Source organism: Pelecanus crispus, chromosome 3 (genome assembly GCF_030463565.1).
Source record: "Pelecanus crispus isolate bPelCri1 chromosome 3, bPelCri1.pri, whole genome shotgun sequence".
Lineage (NCBI taxonomy): Eukaryota > Metazoa > Chordata > Aves > Pelecaniformes > Pelecanidae > Pelecanus > Pelecanus crispus.
In genome coordinates this window covers 74,567,288-74,588,998 of record NC_134645.1, presented here as the reverse complement: position 1 = coordinate 74,588,998, position 21,711 = coordinate 74,567,288, and the positions used below count along the sequence as shown (strand labels likewise).

Here is a 21,711-nt window from a genome sequence, read left to right as displayed (position 1 = left end):
AGGGTCAGGAATGCTCTTTTATGTCCCTTTTAGCCACTCAAGTGGCACAGCCTTGAGCACAGAGAGAATGGTTTCCAACAGATTTTCCATGTGCACTGAACAATCAGAGAAAATACTCACTGGTCAGCTCAGTCTGCTTTTGAGTTTATATCACAGAATAACAAAAGTGACACAGCCTTAGTAAGACATTCCATGTGAAATGTGAAGGAATTATACAATACTAGGCTGGTAAGGCAACTCAAAATCAGGTTGTCCAAAGGCAGGGAAGGGAGGAAGATAAAAATACATCTTTCCTTTAGAAAACAGGCTTTTAAACACTTCTGTACAATCAAATTGAGCAGAGTTCAAAAGCAATAAAAGATTTAACATGTAACAAAACCAACAAATTAAGTCTGATCAGCATTATATTTTGCATTCATGTAAAACTTGATATGAACTAGAGAATAAATATTGGTTGCAATTTGTAGTCTGTTAGTCGATGCTTATTTTCTTCCATGTAATTCCCAATATGCTTCTACTGACAATAGCAAAAATTTGCAAGCCATCCTCTGGATAATTAAACACCTGCAAATTCACAAAATTGTGGCCAAGGATTAAATAGCTAAGATGATAATATGTCTTTTCTTTTTTTTTCCCTGTTGCTTTTTTAATATAACTTGATCTGTTCAGTTTCAGTTCTCTTCCAAGTTTTATTTAACTATTTCCTGACTTGTGTTCTCAGTACTTTTCTAAATCACAGAAAAAGAAATGCCAGTTCAACTATAAATTTTTTTTATTATTATATAGAAGAAAAATCCATAAAAGAGCACTGAAACCATTACGAAGACAGACCATTTCTTCTGTTAAGTATGATGACTTTAAATGGCAAAAGAACCTGTTTCCAGCAGTTAAAAACCACTTGGGAGAAGACTGATGGCTGAGAAAGCTTATAACATCTCCTCTGGTACACAAGGCAGAGCAAAAAAATAAAACAAACCATAAGCCAATAAAATTACGTAGAAGGGATAGTGGCAGGATAAATGACAAAATGTATGAGATCTAGTATGAGCAGCCGCTGCTGGGGCATTCAAATGAAATTTTCATCTACATGGAAAAATCCATTTAAAAATGCTGTCACTGAAGTACAGGTATTTGGTTAAAGGTAATATTGCATTGCTTTACCTTCCAAAGTCATAAATGTATAGACTAAAGTTTGAAACTAAAAAAAAAAAAATCACATTTTATAGTGTGTGTATTTTGTGAGCATGCTTGAATATGGCTGTGGAGTTTTTCTTTTTTGTTTGTTTTTAATTGTGTTTGGAACATAAGAATTGGATCAGACCACCCAGCTCAATATCCTATCTATAAGGACTGCATGCTTATGAAAAGGTATAAAACCTTGACAGATATAACACAATAAAATCAAAGCACATCTTCTTGATATATTTAAAAATTTTGTTTTTCAAGGAGAATTCCCAACCTAAACGTTGCTGAAAATTGGAAGATATGCTTTGATGCAAGGTCTTACACTTGAGAAGGAATAACCCCATGCAGCAGTACAGGCGGGGGACTGACCAGTTAGAAAGCAGCTTTTCAGCCAAGGACCTGGGTGCCCTGGTGGACAATAGGTTGAACAGGAGATAGCAATATGCCCTTGAAGGCCAACAGCATCCTGGGCTGCGTATGGAAGAGCGTTGCCAGAAGTCACGTGAGGGAGGCAACACTTCCCTTCTATCAGTACGGGTGAGGTCATACCTGGAGTGCTGGGTCCAGTTCTGGGCTCCCCAGTAAAAGAATGACATGGACACACTGGAGCAGGTCCAGCAAAAGGCCACAAAGATGATTAAGGGCTTGGGCCATCTGACATAGGGAAAGAAGCTGAGAGAGCTGGGACTGCTCAGCCTGGGAAAGAGAAGGCTCAGGGGAGATCGTGTCAATGTGTAGAAATACCTGACAGGTGGGTTTAAAGAAGATGGAAATAGTCTGTTCTCAGTGGTACCCACTGAAAGGGTAAGAGGCAATGGGCATTAATTGAAACACCAGAAATTCCATTTTAACATACTGTGACAGTGGTGAAACAGTGGAACAGGTTGCCCAGAGATGTTGCAGGACCACCAGCCTTGGAGATATTCTAAACCAGACTGGACACAGCCCTAAATAATGCTCTCTAATCAAACCCACTTTGAGCAGAGCAGCTGGACTACACAATCTTCAATCTCCTTTTCAATCCCTATTCTGTAATTCTGTAAAAACTACTAATAAGCTATACCATATTCCCAGGAACAAACTACAATACAGATAAAGTTGAAGGTTATCTGAAGGCAGTCTTTTATAGAACAGTAATTTTTAAAGACATTCAGAAAAATCAAAATATATTATCATAGTTGTGAAAATATGGTAGTAATAAGTAATTTTGTTTCTGAATTCTGCATTTCCTGCCCTATGTCATCCTTGCCTTTCTTGGAGGGTGCTCCCTGGATTCTCCCCCTTCAACTATAATTTCACAACTAATACTTCACTGTAAAAATCTCTAGTCTGAAAGAAGGCATGCTAACTAGTACTTGTGTACCTATGTAAACTGACTATCTCCTTGGTTTTGGTAGGTGGACTTCCTTTAATTACAGCAGTTCCTTCATGGGATATAAAACAGCTAGTATATAATTCTAGCTGCTAAAAAACCTTGTTAATTTTTATGCTGCGTCTCTAAATTTTTTCACCTGAAAATGATATAATTAAACCACCTATGAATTTCTCCGAGTTGCTAAAAACACCCATTATGAGGATAGCTTATTCTCATATTTCCAGTATTTTTCCTGAGTTCCTTTTAAGAACACAAAAATATGATGTTCCCTGTACTCCCGTTTTCTCAGTTGTCTCTTTTTTCCCAACTTCAGATCATACCTCTCCAATACACCCTTTATTATGATAAACCCAATTTAGTTTTCCAGTTTTCTGCAGTTCCCACTACACTCCCATAGACTATTCTTCCTTACTTTTGTAATGTACGTTCTTTCCAAAGCCAATCTGATGCTCTGTCCTCACTTCAGGGATGCCTGCAAATGCTCAGCTGACAGTGAAAGATGCAAGATACTATTCTTGGATATAGTAGTTGTAATAGTCTGTGGTGGGTTGACACCAGCCAGCAACTAAGCACTTACCCAGTTGCTCAATTCACTCCCCGCCTCCCACAAGCAGACCAATGCCTAGCCAGTCTCTGAGCAATGGCTACCTGCAAGACCAAGCTCCCACCCTGTGAGTTTTTATTGCTGAGCATGATATACAGTACGGAACATCCCTCTGGTCAATTCAGGTCAGCTGTCCCAGCTCCATTCATTCCCAGCCTCTTGCACACCCCTAGCCTACTCACTAGGGAGTGAGTTAAAAAAGAAAGCCCTGTTGCTGAGCAGTGCTTGCCCAGTGTCAGCCAAAACATGGGTGTGTTAGCAATGCTGTTTTAGTCACAAATCCAAAACACAGCACCACGTGGGCTGCTATGTAGAAAATTACCTGCATCCCAGCCAGTACATAGTCCTAGCAAAAGAAGATAAAATTTCATGCTATAAGCAGAAGTCCATCCACCATAGGAAAAAAAGACACCGGCGCATCCAAAGTAACCTATACTGCAATCTCAGTGATAGATGTTGTCATAGTTTAACCCCAGCCAGCAACTAAGCACCACGCAGCTGCTCGCTCACTCCCCCTGCCCCAGTGGGATTGGGGAGAGAATTGGAGGAGTGAGAAACACTCCTGGGTTGAGATAAGAACAGTTTAATAATTGAAATGAAGTAAAATAGTAGTAGTAGTAATAACAATAATAGTAATAATAATATACAAAGCAAGTGATGCACAATGCAATTGCTCACCACCTGCCGACCGATACCAGCCAGTTCCTGAGCAGCGATCACTGCCCCCCCGGCCAACTCCCCCCAGTTTATATACTGAGCATGACATCATATGGTATGGAATAGCCCTTTGGCCAGTTTGGATCAACTATTCTGGCTGTGCCCCCTCCCAGTTTCTTGTGCGCCTGGCAGAGCATGGGAAGCTGAAAAGTCCTGGACTAGCATAAGCAGTACTTAGCAACAACTAAAACATCAGTGTGTTATCAACAATGTTCTCATCCAAAACACAGCACTATGCCAGCTACTAGGAAGAAAATTAACTCTATCCCAGCCGAAACCAGGACACATGTTCAGGCAGCGTGCAATGGCTAACCAAACCTGAAATGCTTGCATCTATGCTGTCTATAAGGTATTCCAGTGATGTGACCCCAAAATGGCAGGCTAAACTGGTCTTTAGTAAAAGGTTTTCTTTTGGCTTGCAGTTACTGCCTTCTATAGATAAAGGCATGGCTGATTCAGGCCAGTGCAAAACATACAGCACAACATTTGTAGAGAGCTCAGCTATAGGGCGAGGTAAGGTCGGTCTTTCTCTCCCAGGAATCAATATTAAAAACATTAAGTGGGAAAAAACGAGGACTGGAACCTCTGTGGTAGCAGGACCTCCTTCATGCTAAATGAATATGTATAACAACAGAGAAACCCAAAGCAAAATTTTCATTAAATAATTCCTGTGTCATCATCATGGGGGACAGCCTCAAAACATTTAACATCAGAGCCTACATTACCAATTTGATTTATTCTTTATTATGCTTTGAGTAATGGCCTGAGCTCCAATGAGAACACTGATCAAACTGTGAGTGGCAATTACCATCAAGTGTGCCAGACAAGTAGACAAAGGCAAATGGCTAGCAAAATAAAAAAAGAACCCAAAAGCTACCTAGTCAGTGTTAGAACACAGGGGGCACTTGGAAGCTTCAGCCATGCAAAGCTTTGCATGCTACCTTTGCAGGCTGAACAAAGGACGTTGGTAATGAGCAGAGAGAACGTGCCTCTGCATGTGGTCTTTCTAAAGAATGAAGGCTTTTAGTTGTCCCACTGAAGGCAATGCTCATAGTGGTTTTGAAAAATATGAGATCTTCTGGATACAGAGTATTTATCAATACCCTGAGTTACACTTCTGATGCGTGGGACACTGAAAGCTATTACCTCAGGGCAGTCATGTTTCTCCCAGCAAGAAAACTCAGGGACTGAAGTATTCCTTATGATGTTTTCCACATGAAGAGCTTTTCAAAAGAGCACCTACAGCACTTTAGCTACCCAATGTACTTACAAATCACATGTAAGGTGATCGCTCATGGTAAAAGAGTTTCCCTTAGCTAAACATGAGCATCACTTGCCAGCCTAGAGGACTCAGAAGTTTTAAATTTCAGTAAGTGAAGGATTTTAATTTTGATCAGTGAAGAAAAAAAAAAAACATTAACAAGTAAGTGACATAATCCTACCACAGATTCTGCTGTTCCTATTTTATTAATTATAAATTGTTTTAAATGAACAAACCTAACAAACTTCTATTAACTTATAAACTAACAAAAAACTGAATTAACCGTATAACTACATGCTGCAGAAGCATGCCAACATAATCCTGTTGCAAATCCCCATCACTACTAATGTAGACTCTGCCTTCTTTTACCTTTGGATTATTAAATAGGGGTCAAAGATTTACAGGACATGTGCACTCTCCAGTGTTCACTATTGCAGAAGTCTTTTCCCTCACACACATCGAACATGCACAATTGGAAGGAAGAGGTTTGTTTCCAAAGAACTGTATATCATTTACTAAATAACAACCACACTTAAAAATAATAGAAAATAGGTCATTAATTAATAATTAACTCAATCAATTCTCCTTATTTAATTGAAAAAGGTTTGGTAGGAGGTAATTGGAGGACTACATAGTTTTTCGTGCTTCCATCGTAAGAATTCAAATCTGGTAGATACGGAGGAATAAATAAATACTGTCAGGCTCAATTCCTCCCCTCTCTCACCATACTCCTCTCCCCTCAAGAGGAGGAACTCTATGAACATGGCTTTTTTCTGTTCACAATAACATAAGGATGTTGAATTCCACAGGATGTGACATGAGAAAGGTTTCTTCAGTACATCCAGCCAATAGCACTATAAATGTTGTTGCAACAGTAGATGTACCAGCCAGTCATTCAAATGTTAGTGACCAAAAAGATCCATCAGTGGCATTAGACAACACTGTTCACGGGCTATGACAGTGTATTTAAAACAAAGATATGTGGACAGCAAGAGGTACAGCCTTGTTTCTGGCTCTGCAAGGAAGATGGAAAAGAAAACATGAAACTAGTAAAAGAATGGCATGTTTTCTAAAGGGGAAACTGAAATTGTTTAAAACCAGTTCTAAATAAAAAGTCTTCCTTCAATTTATAATGAATGAGATTTTAAAGAATTATATACAAACATTTTCAAAAAGCTTCTGCTACTCATAATGCTTTTTAATAAAGAGAAAAAGAAAGAGGGGATAAATCCAAATAGCATGTTGACCTGAGGAAAAATAATAATCAGGATTCATATCTTCTACCTTTAGAAAACAAGATAATTAATGCTCCTTCCATTGTCTTGCAATCATTAAAATCACACATTCTCTTAATTAACAATACACATAATGTAAGTACAATTAAGGGAACAAATTATTTCATATGTTGAAGCTACCTTATCATTAAAATGCAATTATATATAAGACGGTGTGTTTACAATGCAAACACAATGGAAAAGAATGAATGGGTGTTTATTATCTGTATTTCCTAAACCCACAAAGCTGTCTCTTGCTTATCAGATGTTTGTTCATCTCCCAGCTCCTGTAGGATTTAATTCATTCACCTGGATTTCACTGGAGTGCACTAGATGAAATTTTGGCTAATACGTACTGCTTTGAGGCAAATTTCAAGACACTGATTGATTTTGATGTCAGTATAGTATAAGCCATTTAAATTCTCTTTCCTAAATCTTTCTCTTACTAGTTTTGTAGGCCAGCAAAAATAGATACAATGCATTTTTATCATCTTTAGCATCCATTCAGCAAGTAAGAAAATAAGTATTATAAGAAAAAACATGTTCACCATGGTATTTTATGACAAAAAAAAAGTGACTTAATAATGTCAAAATATATATTATACAAATCTGAAAATAACAAGCCAATATTCTTTTTCTATCTGTAGCAGGCTCTGTGGCAATACAATCCTGAGGCTGATAATGATGAACATGTGACTTAGACTAGTATTTACAGCTTTCTGTAATTCCACAGAAACATAAATGCATTTAGAAGATTCACACAGAGCACTATAATAAATACTCCTTTTACAGCCTTACCTTACACAGGCCTAGAATAAATCTATTTTTCATTGCAGTTTAAATTATGATTCTACAAAATAGGTTATCTTCAGATATCTCTAATGCTAAGCAAGCACATTCTGTCTTTAAAATTAAACAGTCCCAATTTGCATATCTGAAGGAAAAGTATTTTACTCTCAAGAGTTTTTCAGGTATTTTCCTGCAGAAAGCCAAACTCTTTAACAGAGTGCTGTCCCTGTTGCTTGACGCCCACTACCATGAGGCGTTTCAGTGAACAAGTGTGAGGCTAACAAAGATTCTTCTGATTCAGAACGTACACACAAAAGATCTTCAGAATGTACACACAAAAGATCTTTTGACCTCACAATATTTAGGAGTTTTATTGATTTACGGCCAAAATAAGCCACTGGGGAAAAAAAAGGGAAAAAAAGAAAATTTGATAGCAGCATATGTATATAAGATAGCCAAAGAAAGAAAGGGTGGTTTTTTTCCTCTTTAAAGATTTCAGATACCTATTACTGCCATATTATCATATATCCACAAAAAAACAAAAAACAAAAACCACCAAAACATTTTTCCAGGAACAGTATGTGTTATAAATGTATTCTGTTAAATGAGGAAAATTTTTGTAAAGCTGCCTGTAGACCAACTCTGATCCCCTCCCACTGCTCACAGTCTATGCCTATTCCCAGTAACACTGTTTCTCTTTCTGTTTGTTATGGAAGCCAACACTGACTTAGTATCTTTGAATTTATTTTGGAGTATTGATACTTTTTAGGGACGAGGGATTGGTTATCAAAGGTAAAAATTTGGTATTTTGGCACGCTTTAATCCAGATAACAACACAGTGTCACTAACATTCAGAGAAAACTCAGTTTCTGAATAGACAGAATAGCAATATGTAAATGCTTTAGGCAGAGGCTCCGAAAATATGTATTATGCATATATTTTCTTGGCAGGCTGTAAAAACTCAGAACTCATGGATGTATTCGCTGTACTGAAATACTAGGTAAATTGCGTTGATGCTGTGTAATTCATCAGTCTGAAAGAAAAAGTATGTTACTGCTGTTTACTTAATTCCTTTGTTAATGTAAGTTACAGAGATTCAAAGAGCTTGGGCTTGAAAGGGAGGTGGTTAAGATCTCCAGTGTCACACCTTTATGAAAACTGGTCTTTCTCACATCCAATTAACTTATAAGATAATATCAATGGGTACACTTGTATTAGAGAAATAAAGCTGATCATTAAATTAAGAAAATTTTCTGTGGTTAGAACGTTAAAAATTTAATACTTTGACTACTGCTGTGAATTCCCTTTCTCCAGGATTTGTTCTCTGACGGCAACTTAGTCTTTCTATTTTAGAAGATTCAGTTCCTGTGCACCCCAATTTTCAGGCTGTACAAGAGTGGCTGAGACAGACTTCAGTGTTCTTTTATTAACTAATATTGGCTGATTGAGAGACTTCCTGCTTCTAAATAAGTACAAATCTGCTTTGAAGTTGAAAGTTGAACTGACAGTTTGAAAAATCTTTCTATACACAAGTTAGGAAATGTTTATATACTGCCACTTTTCTATTCTTATCTCCAACTTCTTGCCTAAAGTTTCCCTTTAATAATTAATAATAACTTTTTTTTTAATTAATTGAAAAGGACCTTCAAGTGAATAAATCTCATCCTAGAAGCATGCAATTAAAGGAATACCAGATCACTGTCTGTGAAGCTACTGAAGAAGAATTCTAGGGCAAGATACTTCCAAGTTAAGAATTACAAAAAAACAGATTCGGACCAGCCTGCAGCTTGCTGTGGAACTGAGTATTTTACCTTGATCACACAGGACCTAGTTTGTGTGAATGCACTCTAGGGAGCATTCTTTATATACTGAGAAATACTGGCTATGCAAAACCATAACTAGCTTCCCTACCAGCGGCGCTGGTGAGGCCGCACCTGGAATACTGTGTCCAGTTTTGGGCCCCTCACTACAAGAAAGACATTGAGGTGCTGGAGCGTGTTGAGAGAAGGGCAACAAGGCTGGTGAAGGGTCTGGAGAACAAGTCTTATGAGGAGCGGCTGAGGGAACTGGGGTTGTTTAGCCTGGAGAAGAGGAGGCTGAGGGGAGACCTTATCGCTCTCTACAACTACGTGAAAGGAGGTTGTAGTGAGGTGGGTGTTGGTCTCTTCTCCCATGTAGCTAGCGATAGGACAAGAGGAAATGGGCTTAAGCTGCGCCAGGGGAGGTTTAGACTGGAAATTAGGAAAAATTTCTTTACGGAAAGGGTGGTCAGGCATTGGAACAGGCTGCCCAGAGAGGTGGTGGAGTCACCATCCCTGGAGGCGTTTAAAAAACGGGTAGATGTGGCACTTCGGGATATGGTTTAGTCTGGTCTACCCTTGATTAGTCTAGAGTGGGCTTGGTAATGTTAGGTTAATGGTTGGACTGGATGATCTTAAAGGTCTTTTCCAACCTAGATGATTCTATGATTCTACATTTTCCCTTTGATTTCTACTGCATGCACACTGCTTTTCAGAGTGGGCAAGCTTGAAAAGGAAAGTTGACAGCACAGCCAATGCAGGACTGTCCTTCAAAATAACAGTTCCGAATTCATACTTATTCAAAATGAAAACAATCATCCACCACAAAATGCTATATTAACATTAAAACCAAACAGATACACCTGTGTTTTTTTGGATTAAACAGACTGTGGAAATACCTATATATTTTAAGTTTTGTCTGTAGTTACACAGCTAGTAACCAAAATAATTTTAAGTCACTGAAGCACAGCATACACATGAAGAAAAATGTAGTTCTAAATTGCAAAAATTGCTTAACATTCAAGTAAGCAAATCTGTAACTCTTTGGAACAATAAGAGTGCGTTATAAAAAAGTTAAAGCAACCTGTAAGTTAAACAGATCTGAAGTTCAGCAGTCAGCTCTGGGTGAGCCACACGTACAACGATACCTGACCAAATATCAAAGTATATGGCTGTATAGATCTATGAATGATTAAAAAACATGGGTTTGGCTGTATAATTGATATTGAGTCTAGCAGAAAGAAATGTTTCTAGACAAAAGTTTCACCAAAATTATTTGGTCACACAACTGTTCAGTTTTTCAATGTTGCAGTTATCATAAACATTTAAATATTTTATTTCTACATAGGAGCAAAGAGAAATGTAGATATTTTGCTATTTCTAATTTACTTTCTAAATTTTCAGATCTGTTAAGGATATGATAATATTTGATCTAACTGCTGCTAAATTTGATATTCTTGATGGAATTCAGTCAAGGAGCAAACCAACTACACAAGGCAAGGTTCACTTTACAGAACACAGATGTCTGCAGTGCAGCACTCACAGAAAAGTTCATGGAACTTGGTTTCAAAAGGTATTTAAAATGAACTGTATACCTCTCATATTCAGATAATATAGCCAGAGGTTTCTTGCAAGCCTTAATACTATAAACAATACAGTAAGTGTGACAAATTTCAGAATCATCCAGAATTCTGGATGATTCTAATAGGGAACTTTGAATAACTGTGTAATAATAAAAATTCTCCTTGTGCAGGCAGTTGAATTAGTCATAATGAAAAGCTTGTATGTGCCAATTCTCTATTATTTGCAAAAAACATTTGTACAGCAAGCCCCACATGCTCATGAAAAACCATTTAACCAGTAAGAAAACACAGTCTTACATTATTTGTGGTATACACAGGCCCATATTAAAATCCCTAGAATTGTATCTTCCTTTCTTTTACAGGAAAGGCAATGAAAGGCAGGGGGAAGGGAACAGGGCTTTTGAACAATCAAAAACACCCTGAATCTGTTAAAAATGAAGTTAAATATGAGGTCTTAGGTATCACTGAGGTTCCAAAAGTCCCTGCAGAACATGAAGCCTCTACTGAAAATTGTATTTAAATGTTTTAAAAATGTTTCCTTTATCTGACTGCTACTTAATTATTATCTACCACTTTTATGAGTAGGTTTCCACACTAAAAATACTACTTAATCTTTTCTTGAAATCTGGCTGTTTGACTGGATTTTCACTTGTTCTTTGACTTTGTCAGTGTCCAGCAGAAAATGTCATTACCACAGTGAACTCTGAAGCTCATCTTATCTGTGTAACAATATAGCTTCTTTCACATAGAATCATAGAATCGTTCAGGTTGGAAAAGACCTTTAAGATCATCCAGTCCAACCATTAACCTACACTACCAAGTCCACACTAAACCAATCAAGGGCAGACTAGACTAAACCATGTCCCAGAGAGCCACATCTACCCATTTTTTGAACACTTCCAGGGATGGGGACTCCACCACCTCTCTGGGCAGCCTGTTCCAATGCTTGATTACCCTTTCCATGAAGAAATTTGTCCTAATATCCAATCTAAACCTCCCCTGGCGCAGCTTGAGCCCATTTCCTCTCGTCCTATCGCTAACTACATGGGAGAAGAGACCAACACCCACCTCACTACACCCTCCTTTCAGGTAGTTGTAGAGAGCGATAAGGTCTCCCCTCAGCCTCCTCTTCTCCAGGCTAAACAACCCCAGTTCCCTCAGCCGCTCCTCATAAGACTTGTTCTCCAGACCCTTCACCAGCCTTGTTGCCCTTCTCTGAACACGCTCCAGCACCTCAATGTCTTTCTTGTAGTGAGGGGCCCAAAACTGGACACAGGATTCCAGGTGCGGCCTCACCAGCGCCGAGTACAGGGGAACAATCACCTCCCTGCTCCTGCTGGCCACACTATTCCTGATACAAGCCAGGATACTGTTGGCCTTCTTGGCCACCTGGGCACACTGCTGGCTCATGTTCAGCAGGCTGTCTACCAACACCCCCAGATCCTTTTCAGCCAGGCAGCTTTCCAGCCACTCCTCCCCAAGCCTGTAGCATTGCATGGGGTTGTTGTGACCGAAGTGCAGGACCCGGCACTTGGCCTTGTTACACCTCATACAGTTGGCCTCAGCCCATAGATCCAGCCTGTCCAGGTCCCTCTGCAGGGCCATCCTACCCTCCAGCAGATCAACACTCCCACCCAACTTGGTGTCGTCTGCAAACTTACTGAGGGTGCACTCAATCCCCTCATCCAGATCATTGATAAAGATATTTAACAAGGCTGGCCCCAAAACAGAGCCCTGGGGAACACCGCTCGTGACCGGCTGCCAACTGGACTTAATTCCATTTACCACTACTTTCTGCGCTGGGCCACCCAACCAGTTTTTACCCAGAGAAGACTACGCCCATCCAAGCCATGAGCTGCCAGCTTCCCAAGGAGAATATTATGGGAGACTGTGTCAAAGGCTTTGCTAAAGTCCAGGTAAATGACATCCACAGCCTTTCCATCATCTACCAGGTGGGTCTCCAGGTCATAAAAGGAGATCAGGTTGGTCAAGCAGGATCTGCCTTTCATGAACCCATGCTGACTGGGCCTGATCCCCTGGCTGACCTGCACTTGCCTGTGGAGTTCACTCAAGATGAACCTCTCCATAATCTTTCCCGGCACTGAGGTCAGGCTGACAGGCCTGTAGTTCCCTGGGTTCTCCTTCTGGCCCTTCTTGTAGATGGGCGTCACATTGGCAAGCCTCCAGTCATCAGGGACCTCCCCTGTTAACCAGGACTGCTGATAGATGATAGAAAGTGGCTTGGTGAGCTCCTCTGCCAGCTCCCTCAGTACTCTCGGGTGGATCCCATCTGGCCCCATAGACTTGTGAGCGTCCAGGTGGCATAGCATGTCGTTAACTGCTTCCTCCTGGACTATGAGGGCTCCATTCTGGTCCCCATCCCTATCTTTTAGCTCAGGGGCCTGAGTACCCTGGGGATGACTGGTCTGGCTGTTAAACACAGAGGCAAAGAAGGCGTTAAGTACCTCAGCCTTTTCCTTGTCCTCGGTGACAATGTTCCCCCCAACATCCAGCAAAGGATGGAGATCCTCCTTGGCTCTCCTTTTATTGCTGATGTACTTATAAAAGCATTTTTTTATTATCTTTTACAGCATTGGCCAGATTAACTTCTTGCTGGGCTTTTGCTTTTCTAATTTCCTCCCTGCAGGACCTAACAAGATCCCTGTACTCCTCCTGACTTGCCCACCCCCTCTTCCAAAGGCGGTAGACTCTCCCTTTTTCCCCTGAGTCCCCGCAAAAGCTCCCTATTCAGCCAGGCCGGTCATTTTCCCCGCCGGTTGGTCTTACGGCACATGGGGACAGCCCGCTCCTGCGCCCTTAAGACTTCCTTCTTGAAGAAGGCCCAGCCTTCCTGGACCCCTTTGACTTTCAGGACTGCCTCCCAAGGGACTTTCCCAACCAGGGTCCTGAAGAGGCCAAAGCCTGCCCTCTGGAAGTCCATCGTAACAGTTTTGCTGCCCCTCCGCTTGGCATCGCCCAGAATCGAGAACTCTATCAGGACGACCTCCGACCACAACATCTCCCACAAGCCCTTCTCTGTCAGTAAACAGCACGTCCCCTGGTAGGCTCGCTTACCAGCTGCGTCACAGAGTTATCCTCCACACACTCTAGGAACTTTTGAGACTGCTGCCTCTCTGCTGCGTTGTATTTCCAGCAGATATCCAGCAAGTTAAAGTCGCCCACAAGAACAAGGGCTAGTGATTGCGAGACTTCTGCCAGCCACTTGCAGAACGCTTCATCTATCTCTACATCCTGGTTGGATGGTCTATAGCAGACTCCCAACAGGACATGATTACAGATGAGCTTGTTACGTTGCTCATATGTGTAGTTACGGGTAGTTCTGTTGTTTCACAGGGTATAGGCCCTGTTAAAAATACTGTAAGCATTCAACACATGATCCACATTATTTGTGTACCAGTCGCTGTCTTACAGCGTGGGAGTCAACCACTTATACAATCAGATTGAGTAATTCATTTCTGCCTATACCTTAAAAAGGGTTCCTGATATCATTGTAGGAGAAATCTGTCCTTTTACCTTATAAAGGTAGAACACAATTTAAAAGTGAACTATTATTTTAAACTGTAAAACATCTCACTTTCCCTTATCCCTAATTAAATCAATGGAAGTTTTGTCAAGCTTTTTATGGAGTCAATATAATCAAATTTCCTCTTAGGACTTCTCATTCCTATCCAACTAGTGATTTCCTCCAAAACAGCATTTATAACTCCTGATTTATATGACAAAATCATGTATCTCCCAACTCCAAATTCCGCCCCTGTTCACCTCCTCCATGGTCATCTTTATCAGCAAATTATACTGTATCTTATGGTTATTCATACCTAGCATGACATAATTTTACTGTGATATCAAAGTGCAAATACAGCTGCAGAAAACTAATGTTGCAGCACTTAATCAATTGGGCTATATCTTGCCCAAGTAAGGTTATCAAAGTTTTCCATACTATGAAATACAATCCAGAAGATCTTTTATTTCAATTGCACAAAGTATGTTCATAAAAAAATATGATTTCAGGGATTTATATATTCAACTTCAGAAAACAGAAAAAATGCAGAAATTAATTTCTGTGTTAAAATATTATAAAGGACTTAATATTACAAAACACAAGCATGACAGTGTGAGCATATTTTAAGTGTTTCTTCAGGTTCTAGAAATATTTGGAATCAAATGGTACTCTCCTCAAAATAAGTTCTGGTGAAATTGGTGATAATTAAAACAATACAAAGAATTTTAAGTACAGAGAGACTAGACAAACCAAACTGATATAAACATGGTAAAAAATACTTTGTTTATTTTAGTATTTCAGTATGATTTTTGTTTCATGCACTACAGTGGATGTACCACAAGTTCTTTTCAATCAACTAGGCAAAATAACAACATGCAATTTCTATTACTGCTTATCATATTACAATGTATCCATTTACAGGTAATAAGATTAGATTCATTGCTATTCTCATTTTGTAGGCCATTTTTCATTTAATCTTCTTATGTTAAAAAAATGGGGAATTTCACCTTCATACATAATAAAAACTAAACAATGTTATCTTATCAGAAGCAACACATCCAAGCATGTTATATCCTATTTAGTTAATGTGACCAGAGAATAAAAAATGAGCATCTTACCTCAGACCAAAGGTATGTGATTGTTCATAACTGAATAAGGAATGAATTTTAGCCTCTGAATTCAAAATTATAAGCCTGTCAATGATATCCTGCCAAAGGAAGACAAATGTAAAAAACTCATGTATGATTTTATATTTTATGCACACAGTAGTTTCATAGGGATGTTTACTGTAAAATGAAACTTATTATTAAAATGCACATTGAAATTATTTCTGTAAGAAGAGGTGCTTTCCACCATAAAAGTCAATGGCAAAAAGAAACCATACAGAAAGGAGGGGGGGCGGGGGTGGTTGGTGGTGTGGAAATCTCAGTTAAAAAAAAAAAAAAAAAACACTAAACATATAAAAAGATTGTACCATATCAAGTACCCTAGTTCTTATTTAGTACTAAATCACAACAAAAATGTTAAACTGTTTTTTATATGTTTGAAATGTGTATACATCTATTTTAATGAAAAGAACAGCAAATCCTTTAGTGTAATACTCTTTCTAACACTGGTTAGTACAACATGCTTCAAAACATGGCCATTTATTCTCAGTGTAGCAAGGCTTGGCTTGCACGCTGAGGCTTACATGTTTCATCCTACAGCATCTCATATAATAGACAACGACCTGTGGCTGCTTCCCACTTCTTCCACAAATCCAACCTCATTATCGTCCCTTCTGGTTCACTGCATATCCAAACTGCTTCTGAAGAAATAACTTCATTAAAAGACTAAGAAATGCATAAAAACATTCACTGAAGTTATCGTCTCAGAGACAGATTGCTGTGCTATGGTCAGAAGAAACAAACTGCGAAGTTCTTACAGGCTTTCTTTAATCTGGATTAAATCCAAACTTTCATTTTCTCCACATTTAAGAAGTATAGTCTCAGAGACAGCAGAGTGAATTATTATTCAACTGGTTAGATCATTGAGTCATTTCAATATGATAGGAGAGAAAAGTTAGAATCCATACTTTCACAAAATCAACCAAAGCTCTGGTTTTCAACAGTGACAAAAGTAAACACCACAAGTAAAACTCCCAGTAGTAGAAAAAAAATCTAGAACTTGCCAAAGTAAACTGTCTTCATAATATGCATTCTTATTTAAAATACAGTTAAACCATATTTTCCCTATTAGATTTTTTTGGGCAGTAGGGGAAAGGGCTGTGAAGAATGCACTTTTTCCACACAGTATATCCACAATAAAATTCACAATAAAACAATTCAACTCAGACCTCAAGGCTGTTCATAAAATCGGTAATGCAAGCAATTGATTTGTTTGGGTTTTAAGGCATTTTAGACATTTGTACATGTAAAGAGTTAAATGCCATGGGATATTTCTCTGGCAACAGCCTCCTCTCATCTATACATCAAAGCTTGGAGCCTGCAAATGGGTAGAAAAAGCAGGCACAGAGAGAGGACTACTGAGAAAGCAGACCAAGTTCTGATTTGGGATATTGCGAAGGAAGATAATGAACGAGGTCCAACACAAGGTCCGATCAGAAAAATGTGCAGATAGATTTGCACTGCTTAAACACAGAGCATAGCTTAAATATTACAGGTAGAATGTCATGTGCTTTGAATACCTAAGATACACCACCTAAATATAAGATTGTCCATAATCACTGCAAAAAAGAACAAACAAACAAAAAAATCACCCGCTTTAACATGTCTTTCAAAGCTACAGATCTGGAGGGTATCTTCCAAGCTAGATTCCCTTGCATATATGTACTGTAGAACCTTTCAAAGAAAGAGTAGAGGCAGACAGAAGGACCTTGATTCATCTGCTCCATTTTCTAAAATATTTTTATATGGCAAACAGAGTAAAAAAAAAATCTGGCGTGTATTAAGAAAAATTTTCCTATGGGTACAAAATAAAAACCTGATTAGTCAACAGTTACAAGCAGTAAAAGCCCAACTGATAACCTGTTCAGTCCAATGATGCAACTAGCTAGCCAAAAATACAAAGGAGGAAAAAATGTTTAAATCCTGTGTATTTAAGAAATAAAGGACATACAAAGATGATTAAGTTCTGTGCATTATCAAATATAGTTCAGCATAAATATTACAAGTTAGATTCTGTAGCAATGTGACACGATTCAGAAATATAGAAAAACGAAGCACACAAAGCAATTAGGTCTTCAGATCTTCTAGTGGCACCAAAATTGCTTTTACTTTGCTTTCTAACCACAGTTACATATCATCAGATCTTTTTATCTTCAGCTTTCTGCAATCACTGCCCAAAAACATGGTTATAACAAATCTGTATGTCTGCTTAACCCCAGAAGTTTTCTGAGTACTTAGACTTAGCCATTATATGTTAAATTAACGTTAGATGAACTGACTATTTCCCTTCTTTTAACTACGTAATCTTGGATGTCTAGTTTAGGCTTACAAAACCCACTGTTGCACAGTAGTTAAGCAAGACAAATCCCATCCAAAACATCTGTAACTGTGCAGGGAACTTTCAACAATTGTATCAGTATTGCTATTTCTGGAAACCTAGAGAATTCCATGAAAATGCTGAAGTGCCTCAAATGCCAAGACAACATAGGCTTTCAAAAGTCACAAAAATCATTACTTAAGATTCACCCAATCTGAAAGTTCTCAAGTATGTATCACCTTCAACACACATCTATCTCCTCTGCTCCCAGTGCCTCAGAAAACTTGATGACTAAACAGAACTATCCATCGGTGGACATACCAACATCGAGTAGATTGGAAAAATGAAATTTATCATCCTATTTCCTTCTGAAATCATCACAACAGTATTACAAAAAAGAACTACAAAAAACCCTTCCAAACATAACACACACTATTATGATATACTCTGTCTAAACAACTTAAACTACCACCAATCCAGAGCATGTGCTAAACAAACACTTTAACAGAACAGCAATTCAAAGTGCTAGCTCATTAGAAAAAAAAAAAATAAAATCAGACTTTAACTGCCACTCAAGGTCACATTAAATTTGCCTGTGCTTTGTAGATGATAAAAAAAACCCTAATGTATTGCAGTTGGATGAACCAATACAAAATAACACTAAATACAGAAATGGTAATACTATTTTTCTTAGGACTGAAATATGCCTTAATCAGTAACTTTCCAATTAGTGATTTTTTCTGTGTGTGAATCATCTGTGCTATTAAGAAAGTCTGGGGGGTTTTGTTTGATTTGTTTTCTTTTTTTTTATTTTTGTTTAAATCCACAGATAGTGTGACAAAGCAGTATTATATAAAATACAAGTATAGATATTTTCCAGCATTTTGCAGCATGTAACTGCATGCACATACAGAGATGTTTATGTAAGCCACTTTGTTTTCATGGAAAAACACAATTCTAACACAAGCCAGGAAAGATGATCTTTAAATTAGGCATCAAATTTTATATTATCTTTAGGATTTCAAAATGAAAATTTAGGTTAACATGAAGTGATATGTGCATATACTGCCCTCATGCTGCATATAATACAAAATGCAGAAAATTTCAAAGTCTTTCAGTACGAAGAAAAAACTTATTCTGTTATTACAGTAACATTTTCTCTGGGAAAATGTCTTCACAGAAGTATTTATTTTCCTTTCAAAATAAAAGCTATACTTACAATAATATCTGTAGGTACTTCGCGGAGTGAATACATTGGTTTATTTGGTATATCTTGTTTACTCAGGAGCTCAAAAACTGCAGGGTAAGTGAGCAAGTTTATCAGAGACAGAAAACACTAGAGAAAGAAAAAAAGGGGGGACAAGAGGGAATGTTAATCAGTTAACTATAACCAAGTCAATGTTAACAATTACTTGCCATTTACTTCAAGTTTGTTCTTATCCTTCTTTGTAGGCTGAACTTGACATAGAGCTGCTCAAAATAAGACTGCAAACCCTGGCAGGTGCCTATATAATCTAAAAGTGCAGGAGTGTCTGTGAAATGTGTATTATCTATCGAATTGTACAAGCAATTTTGAAAAATATAATATTTTCATTATCACATAATTCTAAAATCTAGAGACACAGCATACTCTAAAACACGTCACTCTCCCTGATCTTACTACAGTAATCAGAGACGTGAACTGATAGCCAGGATTTTAAGACTTTCACTTTTGTCATGATTGTTATTTATTATTTTATATTGCCTTTAATGGATCTTTGGCATTGTGACCTGCCATGCAACACAGGAATCCTTTCAATCAGTCATCATTTGACTAGTATATTATACTAATTTTGCCCCACATGCCAAGAAGCAGGTATAGTCACAATAAAAATTTACAGAAAGTTATGTATCATCCTATCTGAAATACAGCACTGTTTTTTTCCATGGCAATACAGAATATTAAGTAATTTCTCACCTTCTGACAGCTTTGGTCAATAGGGTCAACTGGAGTAGATTTGGGTTGGGTTATTCTCAAATCATCTTTTCCACACTCCAAAAGAGCCCATAATTCAGTTACAAGTGCCTTTATAAAGCCTAAAACAAATTTTTGTTCTAATCATGAGAATAGCAAGAATACCAAACAATTTTCGTATTAAAAGCCATTTTATACCACATTTCTAACTCAGATTCTCAAAATTCTCTACATTGTGGACTAAAATTTCACAAGACAGACTGCCTGAGGGTTACTCTCCCTGCTATTCTCAATCCTTTAGTCATAGAATAGAATCATAAAATCGTTTAGGTTGGAAAAGACCTTTAAGATCATCCAGTTCAACCATTAGCCTAACACTACCAAGTCCACCACTAAACCAATTAAGGGTAGAGTAGCAGTTTCATGTTTCCTGGCTTGGTGGCTAGATTATTTTTTAATGAAAGTAAAAACTAGGAATCATTCAAGTTGGAAAGGATCTCTAAGATCATCAGTCCAACCATCAACCCAACACCACCATGCCCACTAAACCATGTCCCAAAGTGCCACATCTACCTGTTTTTTGAACACTTCCAGGGATGGGGACTCCACCACCTCTCTGGGCAGCCTGTTCCAATGCTTGACTACCCTTTCCGTGAAGAAATTTTTCCTAATATCCAACCTAAACCTCCCCTGGCACAGCTTGAGCCCATTTCCTCTCGTCCTATCACTTGTTACTTGGGAAAAGAGACCAACACCCACCTCACTACAACCTCCTTTCACGTAGTTGTAGAGAGCGATAAGGTCTCCCCTCAGCCTCCTCTTCTCCAGGCTAAACAACCCCAGTTCCCTCAGCCGCTCCTCATAAGGCCTGTGCTCCAGACCCTTCACCAGCCTTGTTGCCCTTCTCTGAACACGCTCCAGCACCTCAATGTCTTTCTTGTAGTGAGGGGCCCAAAACTGGACACAGTATTCCAGGTGCGGCCTCACCAGCGCCGAGTACAGGGGAACAATCACCACCTCCCTGCTCCTGCTGGCCACATTATTCCTGATACAAGCCAGGATGCTGTTGACCTTCTTGGCCACCTGGGCACACTGCTGACAAACTACCTTTCTAGAGTGGTCTGCTTATATTCAATCTAAAATCTACAGCAACAGTTTGCAAACACTGTTATAGTAGAGTAGGATGATATTTATCTATCTTCCATGTAAATGAGTTGCTGACCTTTTTTAACAAGTTATCTGCTACAGATCAAGGCTTAGCTGGTATTGGCTTTACGGTTTTAAAAACACAGATTTACTATAACTCATTAATAAATGAAAACATACCACAATGAAAAGTTAAGGACTGAAAAAAGCTTTTTAAGAGAAGCACTACTAGCTGACTTTAAAATGTTAAATATTTAAAATAGAAGAGGAAAGATAGCCATCTAACTCTGAAATCTCCAAATGTAAGTTACAGGCTTAATATAAACTTCACACACATTACACAACCTCCTCTCAGGGTTGAAAAATCACTGCTGATTATTTTTGGTCTAATGTTTGTCTTTGATGCCAAGGGCCATAAGAAACAACTTGGCTGAAAACCTTAAACAGGACAGATGGGTTACTCCTCAGGTAGATCTGCTCCCTGATTTCTGAAAGATCCCAGAGGCGTAAATAATAAGCAACTAACAATCAGTTTCCTTGACTGGCAGAATTTGCCTGCCTTTCTGACAGTCTTCCAGTCAAGTCATTTTTATTACACACCAGACTCTTTGAGATACTCAGAGAGAATATTTGTAACTTTTGTACCTCATGGACTTCCTTAGCAACTTAAGACGGTAGCTTTATTTTATTGATAAAATGCTAGTTTTAACATAATGACTACCTAGACCGCTGGGTAGTATGGCAACAGTTGAGTTATCTGAAAATGAATCTGAAGGGACTTTGTGGTATGGGTTGACATATGAGAAGAATCGTCAATTCAGACAATTTCAATTCCATCTCACTATTGTATAAGAGTGCCAATGACATTCACACCTTTACAGTTTCTCAACCTTTGAGCAGTCAGTAACCATGAAAAAGTACATACAAATTACAGAAATCAACAGTTATTAATTCTGATCTGTAGATCTATAAGAAGCACCTGCAAATTGATAGCAACTTATTTTTTAACAGATATAAA

At 38.5% G+C, this 21,711-nt stretch overlaps 1 protein-coding gene across 1 annotated transcript in view; it reads right to left on the bottom strand.

The window, feature by feature from the left end:
• Positions 1–21,711, bottom strand: part of TBC1D32 (TBC1 domain family member 32) — a 95,667-nt gene that overhangs the window by 46,966 nt on the left and 26,990 nt on the right. Inside the window, exons 20-22 of the mRNA XM_075707715.1 lie at positions 19,551–19,669; positions 18,813–18,929; positions 15,229–15,317 (exon numbers count right to left, since the gene is read on the bottom strand). Coding sequence (XP_075563830.1) covers positions 15,229–15,317; positions 18,813–18,929; positions 19,551–19,669 — 325 coding nt within the window. The remainder of the gene's footprint in view (positions 1–15,228; positions 15,318–18,812; positions 18,930–19,550; positions 19,670–21,711) is intronic.